The sequence below is a fragment of the Meleagris gallopavo genome, chromosome 2 (genome assembly GCF_905368555.1).
Source record: "Meleagris gallopavo chromosome 2, MGAL_WU_HG_1.1, whole genome shotgun sequence".
Taxonomy (NCBI): Eukaryota; Metazoa; Chordata; class Aves; order Galliformes; family Phasianidae; genus Meleagris; species Meleagris gallopavo.
The window spans coordinates 91,080,052-91,095,626 of NC_139405.1; the positions used below are offsets into that span (position 1 = coordinate 91,080,052).

Sequence of the window (15,575 nt, forward strand, 5' to 3'; positions counted from 1 at the left end):
ATTATATAGACATTTACTTTTACAATAACTTCACAACTTTAATTAGTCTTAACTTTCTACTTCTATAAAGAGATAAATTAATCATTATCAAAATATTTTCTAACCTGGTGGTGTTGGCCTAACAGAAGGTTTATGCGGTTCGGGTCTTGATGGTCTTCCAGGTGGGTCATTTACCTAAGATGTACACATTTTTTTAAAACAAGTTTTATCAAACTGGAAATAGATTTTAACTTCACAGTCTAAAAGTATGCAAAGTTACACTGAAAATTTTCATCTCCAGAGAAATTGTATTAACACAAGAAGTACACTAAAGAACTAGTGACATACACATGACTACAGAGAAATTCACTGTGGGTTTTAAAAAGATGACACTAAATGATTACATATCAGTATAACAGCTGAATAAATAATCTTCCATAGTTCTCAGTATTATTTTAAATATGACTGAATGGAAGACAAAAAGTAGAAAAATATGAAGATTATTAACATCAAACCTAGTATGCCCATTTATTTACTCGATTATGAATAGCTTGAAGAAACTTCAACATCATCTCCAGATTTGATTATGTGCTGTTCTAAAAAGGCAGCTATATATTGTTCTTCTAGATGACACAAAGCCAAACCAACAACAATCTTGTCCAGAAAAGCCCACCACTGCACTGGAACACATAAAAGTCTATTTGAATGGACACATTACACATAGGAAGGTGTCCCTGCCCATATCAGGGTAGTTGGAACCAGATGGTCTTTAAAGTCCCTTTCTACCCAAACCATTCTATGATTCTGTGATGATTCTGTGAATTGTCGGCTATGTGTTACATTTATATGCATCCAACAGAGATCTTGTGAATGCCACAACACCAAGATTGCCATTACCCTTGTCTGCAAACAGTTTACAAAGAGAAAAAAATCTGTGAGAAGGAGTTGCACAAAACCTTCCTTATTCCCTTACAGCTTTTCCTGGATTATTTCTTTGCTCTTCATTTTCATATACTTCAGTGAAGGATGCTAGAGTTTCATAAAGATCTTCTGCTTGAGCAGGAAAAGGAACATCACCCAACAGGATGGCACTAGCACGTATATCTTGCCCATAAAACCTGATATCAAAGAAAAGATGTCAGGTATTTGATCGCCATTATATTTCAATGTCTAGATACGTCCAGCTTGTGAAAGTGTTTCCTCTCCAGACTTCTCCTACTGACCAGCTATTTTAAAGCGGCATAACTAGTGAAAAATTTTGAATGATGAATAACTGCAACCAACTTGGATGCCTACCACCACTTTATTTCAAAATGTTCTTCACCAGTTATATTTTGTTACTGGTCACATAGCATGATCAGCCAGACCATCTGAAAGCCAATCACACAACAGACTAAAGAAATACACATTAATTCTACAAAATGTTTTAATAAATTCCTTAATGATGCACTGGAATGGCAATTTTATGACAGGAGATAGCTGGAAGTAACTGATATGCTGTCATTAAAAATCATAGTAGTCTTGCTCATATAAGCAGAATTAAAGTTTTTATAAATATAGAACATACAATGCAATAGACATCTCACAGCTACTGTATCTTAATTCTTGAAATTATTTGGTTGACATTTTAGGATCTGCAACATAGTGAAAGCATTTCAAATATTTCCTCCTACTCAGATGCACTTTAAGTACTTTAAATTTAATAAGCTGCACATCAGAAGTAGCACTTCAAAAATTGTTCTCTCAAATTAAGTGATATCTAAAACATACTTTTTTTTTGTTTAGCTGGTTTGTTTCAAGTGACTTTAAAGGATATTTCTTATTATACAGTAAATATCTCTATAACTATATTCTAAAATACTGAGTCTCTTAACATTTAGCTTCTAAATGTGTACTTAGACAAGTACCTCTCATCTAAATTGAAGAAACCCTGAATTCAGCACGGAACAGTCTCACAACAAATTCTTTTTTTACAATTGAACTTATCCCATTTCATTGCATCACTATTACTTTATTGAATCCTCTAGATTCAGAGAGAACTTACTTGCGATTGGTTTCTTTCCTTTCAATTAAACAGGTTCCTTCCAGAGATACACCTGCAAACAGTCCTCGAGATTTGCAATATGTATACACAGCAGCAGAGCTTCTCAGTGCAACATCCCCTTCTAAATTTCTGGAAAGAAAAAAAAATACTTCATAGTCTTCAATGTGCCTTCAGAACATAACGGCTGTTTGCGAGGGTGGATAGTGATAGAACAAAGGGGAATGGTTTCAAACTAAGGCAGAGGAGCTTTAGGTTAGATATTAGGAGGAAGTTTTTCACACAGAGGGTGGTGACACACTGGAACAGGTTGCCCAAGGAGGTTGTGGACGCCCCATCCCTGGAGGCATTCAAGGCCAGTCTGGATGTGGCTCTGGGCAGCCTGATCTGGTGGTTAGTGACCCTGCACATAGCAGGGGAGTTGAAACTAGATGATCATTCCTTGATTTTATGATGCCCAAAGCAGCACAAAATATTTTAAGTAAGGTCTTATCAGACTTCAATAGAACAATAAGATTACAAAGTCTGACTGACACAAAATCACAGAGCATTTTAGGTTTGAAGACACTTCAGGTAGTTATACGGTCCAACTTTCCGCTCAAAGCAAGTATAACATCAAATTAAGATCAGTTTACTCTGGGTCTTGTATAGCCAGTTTTTAAAGACTCCACATACACCCTGGGCAACTGTTTTTGTGCTCAATCACTCTTACAGACCTTTTTTCCCCCCTCATATCCAGTTAGAACCTTTCTTGCTTCAGTTAGACAATATCATCTTTCATTATTCTGCTATGCACCTCAGTAAAGAGGAGAAAGATAGTCTTCTTGGTAATTCCCCTGTTGGTAAGACAACCTCTTAGAAGGCTGCAGCTAGGTGTCCCAAAGGCTTCTCTCCTCCAGGTTAAATATACCAAGCTTTCCTAATCTCACAGTTCACATTCTCCATGTCTCTTGCCATCTTAATATTTCTTCATTGGAAGCACTCAAGGTTAGACATCTTTCTTGCACTGTTGGGCTAAAATTGGATATTCTAGGCACAAGCTATGAACAACCAATTGAAGGGGAGTAATCACTTTCTTTATCTTGATTACAATTCTGTTGATGCAGCTCCCTATGTTGTTAGACATCTTGCACTGCTGACTAAGCCTGCTGTCTACTAGGATACCAGTAGGTTGGCTGCTCAGTCTGGCAGGCCCCATCTACTAAGGATTCACCTACACAAGGTGAGTCTTGTTTAATTTCATGAGGTTTCCTGATGTAACTTTTCTCTGTACACTCTATGTCCATCCCTTTGTTTGCAGGACAGTATAACCAAACACCCTGCAACAGATGACATTCACTGCCCTCCCTTGGTCCACGTATTTATCTCATCAGACGAACAAGCATCATCCTTTTATTTTGTTAGAAGAGATGACAAAACATCAGCAAAACTTTCATCATAAAAACAAAGGTATAAGGAGGGACATAGAGAAGTCTTAGGAGGGGACCTATCAGCAGCCTTCCAATTAAGGTAATTAAGAATATGATGCCAGGCTCTTCAAGTGGTGCATGGTGGAGGGACATAACTTTTCACTGAGTTGTGGAACATATTGCCCAGAGAGGCTAAGCAGAGGTTTTCATGATCCATTTGGAATAAAGGCATGAGCAACCTGATCTGCAGTCATAATAAACCTTGCTTTGAGCAGGAGGCTGCAATAGAGATCTCTAGAGGTCCCTTCCAAATTAAATTATTCTGTGATCGTATCAACTCATCCTTCATGTAGGGTGGCTTAATCACTTGAGCTTTAAAAGTAATTACTTGGTGTATTTCTTTTACTTATTACCAGGCAGATCTCTGGTAACAAAGCACAGGCCCATAGATAAGTGAAAATAATAGTTTGCTATAGTGCATTTGCTCTTTATTGAGCCCAATCAAGCAATGCCTTAAAAAACAAGAGTAAACCTTCCTTCCACCAATAGATGCCTTTATCATGGAAAAAAAAAAAAAAAAAAAAGATAAAGCAACAAGTAACTAAAACATTATAGCACTATATAACACTACAGAAACAATAAGGTCCAGTCAACGTACAGGTTTGCAAAGATTGTTTTCTAAGATATTAGAGAAATCCATGCAAATGCTTATGTAGCGTAAGAAAAAAATATCTTCCATATTTAAATATCATCCATATTACAAAAAGATTTTACTCTCACCTCCCCAGAGGTCCAATTGCCACAGTAAGATTTCCTCCAAGTGTAAGATTCCCTCCTTTGGCAAAAGCTTCTACTGCTCGTTCATGATTCAATATTATTACTAAGTCTGAAACCTATAAAAACATCAAACAAAAGTACTATGCTTTTTAAGAAGAAAGTCTGAACTGCATGGGAACAAAATCTGTTTGGTGGGAAAGTAGGCAGTAGCATAGAAGAAATTTCCTCCCCCATATGAAAAACTAGCTCCAAACGCATCAAGGTTTTAATTCAATCTAGAATCTGTCATCCTCTCAGATTATTACTTCCATTCTTGCAAATAATCCTTTTGGAATAGTTTTCTGAATGAAATTAATTCTTTTTGTACAAGATGTTTGGAAGCTAAAAATCCTGTTACACAGTTTTTTACTCAATGCAATAAACACAATTATTATAATAGAAACACTAATTTGATGCAAAATTTCCTAATTAACAATTTTTAATTTTATAAAGCCTTTGCAAGCAGTTTCGAAGGCATTTTCAGAATTGAAGAGGCATCAGATTAAGAAAATCCATAGCAATTAATGGTAACAGCAAGAAAAGATAGTAAACAAAAATTACTTGTTTGTCTGTCAAAGAATAATACAAAAAAAACAACAGAACAACAGGAAGGATACTGCTTTTCCTATAATCGACAAAACTGTATTTTCTTGACAGAAAATCGGGATTCTGTAAGACTTCAACTTATGAGATGTAGCCAGTTTCTTCAAGAAACTATTGAGGGAAATAGTTGGAGAGAGAAGGTATTTTTGAAAGACACAAATGTAAAATTTAAGAAAAAAATATGAGTGTTTTTTAAACACCATCAGGGTTATGATACAAAATGCAGAGATAGAAGAACTTCAACTACAACCCAGTAGATGCTTTTTGCCATCAGTACTGTAAAACTAAAGCTCTCTTCGTAAGTTTCAATAGAACGATCCTATATTTCTTTTAAGAGAAAAAAAAAGTCTTTCAAGTCTTTTTCTGTAATGATCATGGTATTGTCAAACACACAGGAATTAAAAAAAAAAAGATAGGTGAATCTGATGTTAAAGCCAGTACAGCAGACTGTTTCAGAGTTCAATAAAGTAGACTGTTACGTTGTTGACTTTTTTCAACTTACCCCAAATTCCAAACAGTGACAGCAGGAAATACAAGAGGAAATATCAGATTATTTGCAAAACAGTGCTAGCCATGAGTATTAAACACAGTGTAAGAGAGGCCTTTGTTATTAACCTCTCATAACCTCCACCCCATCCCATACAAAAGGTCTGACATTAGCAGTTTTTTCATCATCCAGTGATGTAGAGAGAACACAATTCAGGGATGCTGCCATATCTTTTAACCCATGAAGAGGACGAATTCATAGCTAAAGCTAAATGAATTGTGAGGAAGACTTCTAAGGAAAACATTTCAAGAATTTTAAAACAGATTTTCAATTTGAAGTACGAAGCATTTTCACATGGAAAACCATTATGCTAATATCATGACTAGAGAAATCTGTGATTTACTTCTTAATGTTAAAAACCACCCATAAGTATAAACGACTATGTTAACTACAATTTCATTAATGCTCAGAATGCATAACGCTCAGAAAAAAAACAAAACAAAACATATTCTCCTGGAAATATCTTGTGTATTTCAATCATTTTAGTAAATATCAGAAGTAAATGGTTATATTATCTAATATACCACATGGAGATGATTACAGGAAAACTTTCACAGATTAATCAAGACACCTAATGAGTCTGTTTCACTGTCACTAAAGGAAAAGATACAAAATAAAAACCTCCTGGGGCACATCAAACAATATTTTGCAATGTGTTCTAAACTTGTAGTCAAGAAAAACAAAGAAAAACCCTTGCAAAAATTAATTTTGTATTCACAGCATCTTTTAAAAAGTGCAGAGTAATAACATCTGAGATCACATACTGAACTATGAGGATACAAAAAGATACTTATCAGTTACTCATTACTTGAGTACCAGGTGACTAGTTGACATGAGAGGGATAACTGTAGGACACACTGGGGGCTCAGTCTACATCCAGATCAGTTTTGCAGCTTTTCTTCAGAAGAGCAGAATTCTCATAGCAAAAGATCCTGGTGGCAGCACACTGTACATTTGATTTTATTTAGGAATCAGTGGAAGAGAAGCTAAACAAAAAAATGGAAGGATGGGACTAGAAAGCAGGGCAGGAAAGAGGAAGACATGGCAACAAATGGTGAAGAAGCTGTAAGACAAAAGCAGCAGCAGTGGATGATCATTCAGATCAACAGGACTTCTCCTTGGATGTGCTGAAAGTTCCTCATTTAACTGTTTCTCCTGGATGGAAAATCTTTTATTTTCTGTAGCAAGCTTCCAGAGTAAGTACCATCAGTTTTGGCGCTTTCACACTGAAGGTTGAAGTCAAGAATCACAGTTTGAATAAGGAATGCATGAAGTACAGTGGCATTCTATACCTTTAGTTACTTTCACTGTTTATTGCTAGATGGAGTCATTGTGCTCCTTAACAAAACATTTGATAAACTATTAAATATAGTATACTTCTAGTTAATTCTGTCTTACATATGAACTCTGACTCAACTTTTCACCATGAGGGAAGATTTCTGTCTTCTCTTAGAAATCAATGAAATAGCTATTAAATCACTTATTTTCATTTAAATCTCTCCAAACAATTAGATTAATAGGATTAAAACTCCACATTCTGTTTGGATTGCATAAGTGAACTTTAAAAAAGTGGCTTTTTTTTTTCGTCTTCTCTGAAAAACAGATCTCACTATCTCACCAGCATTTACATCTTTTTCAATGCATTTAATTGCTCAGGAAAAAAAAAAAAAAAAGTAATCAACAAGTACTTCAGATGCAAAATTATACCTCAATTCCAATTTCAAATCCACCACCAACACCAGCAATTCCTATTGCAGAAGGAGCAGACCAGGCTGTCAAACAAAACAAAAATTACAAAAGCATTACCACAGATCACAAGAAATGCACATCTAATTATTGCAGTTCCAAATCACTCACAACTACTTAAAACTGTCTTCATAACAACTAGAATGCAATCATATAAAGACACTAGTTCATCCCAGTAAAAAGAATCCAAGACACACAAATCCTCATTTAAACAAATCTCTATGTTACAAATTACTTGGCATACAGCTGTCCATTACCAGATATAATTCATTTTCCTAATGACTTTCAAACTATATGTTTTTATATTTCATCCTTTTCTACAAAGATACCGAGAACATTCAGTAAAAAGCAGGTATAAAATTCTGAAAACAGCTTTCTAAACATTTTCATATGCATACATGCGTGTATGTGTGTATATTTTAAAGCTTTTAATTGTCACATGAAGTACAAAAGGAAAACATCTACTTACTGCCATTAGGAAGACGAGCTAATACAATTCCACTTCCACCTCGAGCAGTCACCAAAAATCCAGCTTTGATAACAGACAAAACTGCAAGGCCTTTGGCTTTAGCTATCACATGGGCTGAAACAGCAAAATTATTTATTCAAAACCTTGTCAGAGTTCAAGGGAAAGGGAAAATAAATTCTGCATTTAACAATTTTGAACACATAGAAGTCAAATAATTAAAGCAAAAGCTTAAAGAAAACTGAACTAATAATGACACCTCCACTCCATAGTCAACTACAAAGCTAGGTGCACTGATCTACACTTCCACAACTGTTCTAGTTATTCTGGTTAGCTCACACAGAATTAGCTTGCTTATTGCCATGAATACTGTGTGTGAGGACCCTTAGTAAGACAATGAGGCAGTAAACAGCTGACATTCGTGACTACCGATTTTTGGAGGGGTGAAGTCTGAATTTAAATCACAGTGACACTCATCAGCCTAATCAGTTTATATCATTAGACAGTGTTTTTGTCAAGTAAAATGTCATCATCCTGAAAGTCTTATTACAGACCTTCTGGAACATAATAGATATAAATTCAAAGCCACAACTAGCAATACCTAGGCTAAACAGAGAATTACAATTGCAAAAATAAGGAGGACAGAAGCATGTAAAAGTGTTTAACCATTATCAAGGTATAAACATACCCTGATCTCTTTCATTCAACTTATTTTATCTAGGTAATTCCAATAAACAAAGATATTCAAAATCTACAGCTACTTCAAAGTTCTCCTTACAAATGGGCATTCACATGGTGAATGAGAGACATTACAGCCCAGAGAGGGGCCTTCCTGTGCAGATAGCCTCCCCGTGTCTATAAACATGCAAAAGATTTCACTCAGAAAGCAATGTCTGCCTATAACCCAGCAAACTGAACACCTTTACTTCCAAAATTCAGAGAACTTACAACAGTCCAATTCTCCACTCCTTTCTGAGTTAACGCTCAGTGAAAACGGAGGGCAGAAATAAAGAGATGGATTTTAACAGAGGGGAGAACTGGAGGTTTTAGTTGAATCATAACATTTCCTTTACTCACGAGGTATGATTTTATCAGGTCCATTTCTGGAAGTTATTTCTGTAAATTCTCGTAATATTTTAGCTGCCTTTTTAGCTTCTGACTTCAAGTTGGAAGGTATAGGGTTATTCACTGTAAAACACAAAACAAATAACTATTATCAGTCTGGGACAGCACAAAAATAAACCAGTATAACTCTATGGGAAATTTGGACCATTTCAGACCAGAAGACTTCCTCTAGCAATCTACTTTCTGTTGAAGCGCTTTGCCGTCTGGAGGTATCAACACACACCATCTGCAAGTTTATCAGCAACAAGGTTTTCTAGTAATATATGCATGTAGTGTTGGACCAAAGATCCAGCTAGTCTCATGTTTCATCTCTGAAAAGAACTCGCTAGAATAGCCCAACAAAATTCCACTGTTCTTCAATTAAAAAGGAATAAAAAAGAAAATTAAACAACTCTGTAGAAAAGCAACTTGCAGTCAACAGTGACCTAGTTTTTTTCAGTTGGTATTCCCCAACATTCACTCACCCTCTCACTCTGGGCAACATTCCCACTCAAAGCTATGGAGGTAAAAAGACTAAATTTTGAGATTAAGTCAGTGAAACCTGGAAAACAAGTGTGCTCCTATTAAGTGAAACATCAGTGGCAAGTTGGCAGTCTTTCCTGACTAAAATACGAATTACACATCTACTATGATAATAATAAAATAATAATTAAATTATTTGCAATATGTTTTTATTTAGTTTTGTGATATGTTTTTAAATAGTGCTTCCACTGTTCTAGCCATGTGGGGACAAATTGAGAATAGGCTTTGAGATTGCCGAAAAAAAAAATCCACTTTCTTTGTGTATCTGTAGTTCCATTTTCAGTCGACATCAATATGTTCCCTGCAAGTTTTCAAATGGAATGCACAGAGTTGCAATCAGACATTCAACTCAAAAATTTGATTACGTCACTTTACTAGGCTTTTATAAGCCCTCTTTTACCACAGAAAAACATCCCTTGGTTCACAATCACGCTTTATTCATGTCATTGTGTCTTGGTCATACATACATCTGTGAGCAACTGTTTTCAAGGATGAAGTACTGGAAGAGTAAAGTTTCATCAAAAACCTCAGACAAATGCCTTCAAACACACAAAGAATTGCAACCATTTCCATTGAACCAGACTGATGCATTAGTTTCACAAAATCAAGGTCAAATATTTCACTAGTCTTACGGGTTTGTTGCGCTCCTTTTTTTTTAATATTTTAATATACATACATAAAAATTTTGTTACTTACACATATTAACTATATATTTTATATGTGGCCCAAGGCAATTCTTCTTTATTCAGTGCAGCCCAGGCAACCCATGCTCCAGTACATTATCCAAGCAAGTAAAGAGACCCTCAAAACAAGAGATTTTGACAGCTGAGATTCTGAAGTAACTTGCTCTGCAAAACCTTGTAGCAACACCTGATTTGGGTGAAAATTGAGTTTTAAGGGACAGAAATCACCACAACGCTGTGCAAAAATAGCACTCTCTGGGAACATAGGGAAACAGATGCATGGAATGCAACAGACTATCCTGCACTGTGATAGCAGATGGAAGACATGCAAATCCTGTCTTCTAATCCCTTCTGTTTGTGTTCAGAAAGTTAGGACAATGGTGTAGTCCTCATTTGTGAAGGGATACAAAGTGAAGGTCTAAGCTCTAAGAATCTAGGACTTTCAGAAAAAAGCAATAGGCACGTGCAGTTCTTTCAGGATGCTATGGCACTGAAATCCTATGCCTATGTTTGCAGTTGAGCACGACTGCGTCTTCCCTGGCTCACCTGGCTGGAACCGGCTGTACTGACCACAGCAAGAGAGTGCAGCTCAGCCCCAGCAAAATGTAAAAGGATAATTGCTTTTGGTAGATCAACAAACTAGATTAAAGCAAATGTCTCCATTACTTCTGCTGTTTGCACCTGACATTACAATTTCAAGGGCAGAGGTGAAATAGTACAAGCACATTGTAAGAGAAAAACAGGATTTTTGATTTTGTAGAGAGAAAACACTGAGTCAGCCACGAAAAGCATATTACACCACCATTCCTCCTATGAAATCAAAAATAACAATTTTTGCATACTGTAAGTTATAATTCATAAGTAATGTTGCAATACAGTGCATGTCCATTTGCATAAACAGGTCAACACTTCTGCATGTGGAGTATTTTGACTTTACTTAGTCTTCACAAGATGCACTTTTCATGGTATTTTAATCTTCTTCAACAACAAAAATTAAATGGAAGACATGCTTCATTTTAACAGTGGTAAAATGGACAGTTGCATGTATGGCCATGTAGGACTCTTAGCAAAGTCATCAAGACTTTATGACACTAACGTGTGTGCACTGATATCTGGAAAAGAAAAACCTGATGAAGCAAAAGCAAGCAACATCTAGCTTTTTGACTGTAGAGAAATAAAAATAACTTCTTTGCTCCCTTTACAGTTCTTTATACACATTCACTCTGTCACTTTATTTCTTTCTAAGGCCAACCTTAGATTTTGTAGGAACATCTCCAGTCTGTTTCTTGTTAGTTCTATGGAGGGGAAAAATAAAAACACACTCATATTTCAAACATAGTAGAAGAGAAATATTTCTCTTTAATCCTCCCCCGTGCATCTCCATTGTCAAGAAACAGGATGTCCTCAGATCTAAAAGTCTGCAAATGAAAGTTTAAAAAAGAAGAAAAAAATCACTTCCAGTTTTCCACACAGTTTCAGATTCAGAATTGCTTCAGAGAGATTCTTTGGTTACCAGAAAAAAAGTGTTCGTGTTCATATAGGAGTTACTATTAGTTATTATTTAATTGAAGACTATCTGAAGCTGAACTTCATGAGCCAGCAAAAGTAATACTGCTACTACCTCACTGTCTCGTCAATTCATCCAGTCACATCCTGTAACAGTAAGCACGAGAATGAACTTCATTCCCACTCTCAAAAAACCAAGAGAACCATCATTGTCCATCTGTATATTTGTTGCATACAACAATATTGCTTCTGCAACCTCTGAGTATCTACAATAATTCAAGCATGCATCATTCTTTCCTTTTTTCTGCCTTGCTACAGACTGGAGTAAACACAGGATTGTTTTTCTGGACAGAGGAATATTAGGAGGGTTTAAAAACATTCAGCCAGAACTGTGCCCATGGAGTCAGAATAATTTACTGTTAGAAGTGGGCTGAAGGACTCCTAGATCACACTAGAGACAGAGAGGAAGAAGGGAAAAGGCTGAACGTGCTGTCAGCTGAAGAGTGGATCTTACAGAGGAGGGCTATAAATGAGATGATTTACATCCAGACTTTAATTTAGACAACAGGAGATGCAAAATTTAAAGGACTTTTCTTTTGGCAAGCAAGCAAAGCACAGAAAGGTTTTAATCAATAAGCCAGCTGATTAAACACTTTCAGTGCTTAAAACCCAGAGTTAGTCAGAGTGACCCTTGGGTCTTAAGGAAATAATGACTTCTTTAAAAAGACAACCAATAAATCCACACCCTGATCTTAACTATGGATAATATGATGCTTGATAAAGCGTGACTGGACTCCTGTTTTGATAAAGTTGCTCATACCAGGCTGCAGTGCCATAGCCAAAGAACACTGGTATCTTATCACTGGTGGAAGAAGGAGAACTGGCTCTCCCTCTTAGGCTACGACACACTCAAAATTTTGTTGATAGAATTCAAGATAAAATAAAGGCATGGACAACAATTAATCTACAAAACATTATATTTAATGGCCAAATATATCGTGTAGATGAGGCCTCCTGCAGTCTATTAGTTTCATTAACATTTGTCCAAGGCCAAAGAACATTAAGCATTTCTTATTAAAAAAGAAAAACAAAACAAAAAAAAAACAGCAGAACAAATAAGTGGAAAAATCATACAAAGACAATCCAAAGATGGTTCTTTACTAGTTAAAAAGTCTATGGGAATTTGTACTATGGAATACTTTGTTTGCCCCCAAATATAACAGAAATACAATGACTACAGGCTACAGTGAAAGTCAGGAATAAAATCGTGATTCCACTGATTTTAATTGCTGAGTAAACAGTCAGAACCATAACTGGATTTCTGTGATATCAAAATTAGGTGAAGTTTCTGTTCATTCATCAAGCTGCCCTCCTCCTTCTCAAGCTTACATTATGATATGAATAGTAAAATTCTTTTCTTAAAACCTAAACACTGCAATACTTTGTTGGAAGACAGAAGTTATGGAAATATCTGCTCTTTATTACAAGTACTGTATAAATATTTAGAGGCAAGCAGAAGCTCCACGCTCAGTTCATCCCACAGTAACATAGGGAATAATACTGTACCGCCGTCCTCCCTATTAGCTTTAAGTATGCATATATAATTGTCTGCTTTGTATTCATCCAGTGCTCAGGAAAGAGGTAACGAACAGCAATAAGACAGTAATATCTATCAGGAGGATATAGTGAGTGATGGATTCGGAATGCCGTGACCAGCAAATGCTCAGCTGGGAGCAGGCTTCATTTACACTGCTGCTTGTTGTTGAGGGGAGAAGATACTGAGCATATGTGAGTCAGAAACACAAACCTCATGGGGGAATATCACACCAAAATTGATTAACTGCTTAATTTGTAAGCTGATGAGGCAAGTGCGTCAGCCCCTCATTTACATTCTGACTAACAGTAATAATGTGTTGGCTGAACATTTGGTGAAATTATCTGAGCAAGGTGTAATAAAGAATAAATAAAGTCTTTTTACTTAAAAGCTAGAACTAATTCTGATATAATCAGAATTCTGCTGAATATGAACAGATGAAATAAAGCTTGGAGACGTTATAAGAACCTGAACATCAAAAATACAGTTTCAAAGAAGAGTGATGACAAAATGGAGACAAAGACTAGCATGCATATTTCATATATGTATTGTGCATGTATATATGAGCTTTGAAGTACTTTTGCAGAAGTAATTTTTAATTTTTTATTACAACAAGAAAAAAAAACAATGGCAAACACCTTGCACAAGTCTAGGGCAGCAATTCAGTCTTTACTCTTGCTTCACTGAGAAGTTCAAAAACAGCGAAACGTTAAAGCACAGCTAATTTGCAAACACCAAGGTTACAGCAGTAGCATCAACTTCCAAAAGCAAGTATGAACAAAGAATGATTGAAAGCATTCATAAACATGAGAACTAACATAATCAAGAACGGTTAAAGACAAACACTTTATGGGATTGAGAAACCTGAAAATCAAGACCAGTGACCTTCTCCAGCGCTGGAGAAGAGCCTAAACAAGAGATTTCAACTTAGCGTGACAATTAGAAAGATGTAATTTTGGTCTCATAAACATGAAACATCATGATACTGTGGCAGCCTGCTCCAGTCCTGTGGGATCCATCTGGTAGTAGAAATCCTTCAGCAACGTGTAAGACATGCACTGTATGCATTTTGCCTAACCCAAGAAGAAGTGAGCTAGACTTAGAGTAGCAGCCAATTAGCAAGTATTAATCAGCAGACTATAAAGTGCATCTCTGTCCAGCCTCCCTCTATTTAATACTTCCAGCACTGAAAGCCAACAATTGACAGCAAAGATTAGATAGATGTAAAAAAATATCTGTGAAGTCCGAGGAAGCGTTGGTAGAAGCTGAAAAAGAACCTGTAGGAAAAGTATGGAATACAATAAAGGTAATAATTACCACCTTCAGCTGGGACCCACTGTGCTCCAGCTGTCAGCACCTGAGTTCCACGCTTCTTATTTTGGAGCCAAGACGGACAGGCAGTTACTGCTTCCATGAGACTTCAAAGTGCATGAGAGAGGAATGCCAGAGAACTTACATATCTTACTGCAAAGCACTGCTGGTATGGCAGAAGGATTCTAAGGAAGCAGTCCCAGGGAGAAAGTAGCAATCATTACAGTGAAGATCATACCAATTGAGTATGTTGCACAATTTTCCAGATGCCTCTGACAGAACAGTAAAAGAGACAACATATGACAGAAAACACATCAAGTAAGGCGATGAAAACAAAGCTGAAGAGGAGATAACAGGCTCTCTGTACAATGAAGCCTTTCTACTGATCCCATGCATTTGTATCACATTCTTTACCACTTGGATTCCTGAAATGTCACCAAGTTTCATACAGCACTGTATGAAACCTCACCAAGCTTGGTACAAATGCTTTGTGCTCTGGCAGGGTACCAGTATGCCAGCAGGAACCAGGTGGCCTTGCAGAACAGCAGCTGAGCAGCACTAAGACTGAAAGACTTTAATGTGCTCCTTCACAGCCATGAGAGGTTTTGTACTATCAAATTTAATGTAAATAATCTTTCTCCCCTCCCCATACTGGATGGGTAGAAGTACTTATACGTGTTAGTTACATCAGTGTGAGTAGTGTCATGTAGGGAGCTCAAAATACAAGGTTTTCACTTAGAAATTCCTGCTAGCACTGACAATCTAGTCTGCCTTTTCAGACTTTGCTATCAATTATGTACGTACTCCTACAGCACAAGAGATCAATATTTTTTCATATGGAATCTTCACTTTGTTAATGCTAGAAAAATGCATACACATAAATAAAACATTCACTTTCACCGTGTGCATATTTTTTATTACTACTCTCAAAGCAAAAAGGACCTAAGTGATCCAAACAGGAAGTGTAACAGTTGGTAATTTTATGGGTTCTCAGCCCTCAACCTCACTTTGAATTAACTATTTCCTTGAGAAAGGAAAATCTTTGAGCTCAAACAACTTTGGGGAAAAAAAAAGACGTATAGGAACTTGTATTTATCAAAAGCATTTGAAGAGTTTGGTCCCCAGCAGTTTTTTTTCTTTTTTTTTTTTTCTTAAGCTGAAGTCATTTTGGAATATTCCTAATTCCTTTCAACTCCTAAAGGGATGAACTTCCTGCTGCAAGTTGGG

The 15,575-nt window shown here is 36.3% G+C and overlaps 1 protein-coding gene across 1 annotated transcript in view; it reads right to left on the bottom strand.

The window, feature by feature from the left end:
- SH3YL1 (SH3 and SYLF domain containing 1) overlaps nucleotides 1–15,575 on the bottom strand; it is a 41,820-nt gene that overhangs the window by 22,782 nt on the left and 3,463 nt on the right. The window contains exons 2-8 of the mRNA XM_085217950.1: nucleotides 8,685–8,795; nucleotides 7,611–7,724; nucleotides 7,103–7,167; nucleotides 4,210–4,322; nucleotides 2,024–2,152; nucleotides 953–1,097; nucleotides 105–174 (exon numbers count right to left, since the gene is read on the bottom strand). Of these exons, the coding sequence (XP_085074076.1) occupies nucleotides 105–174; nucleotides 953–1,097; nucleotides 2,024–2,152; nucleotides 4,210–4,322; nucleotides 7,103–7,167; nucleotides 7,611–7,724; nucleotides 8,685–8,795 (747 nt within the window). The remainder of the gene's footprint in view (nucleotides 1–104; nucleotides 175–952; nucleotides 1,098–2,023; nucleotides 2,153–4,209; nucleotides 4,323–7,102; nucleotides 7,168–7,610; nucleotides 7,725–8,684; nucleotides 8,796–15,575) is intronic.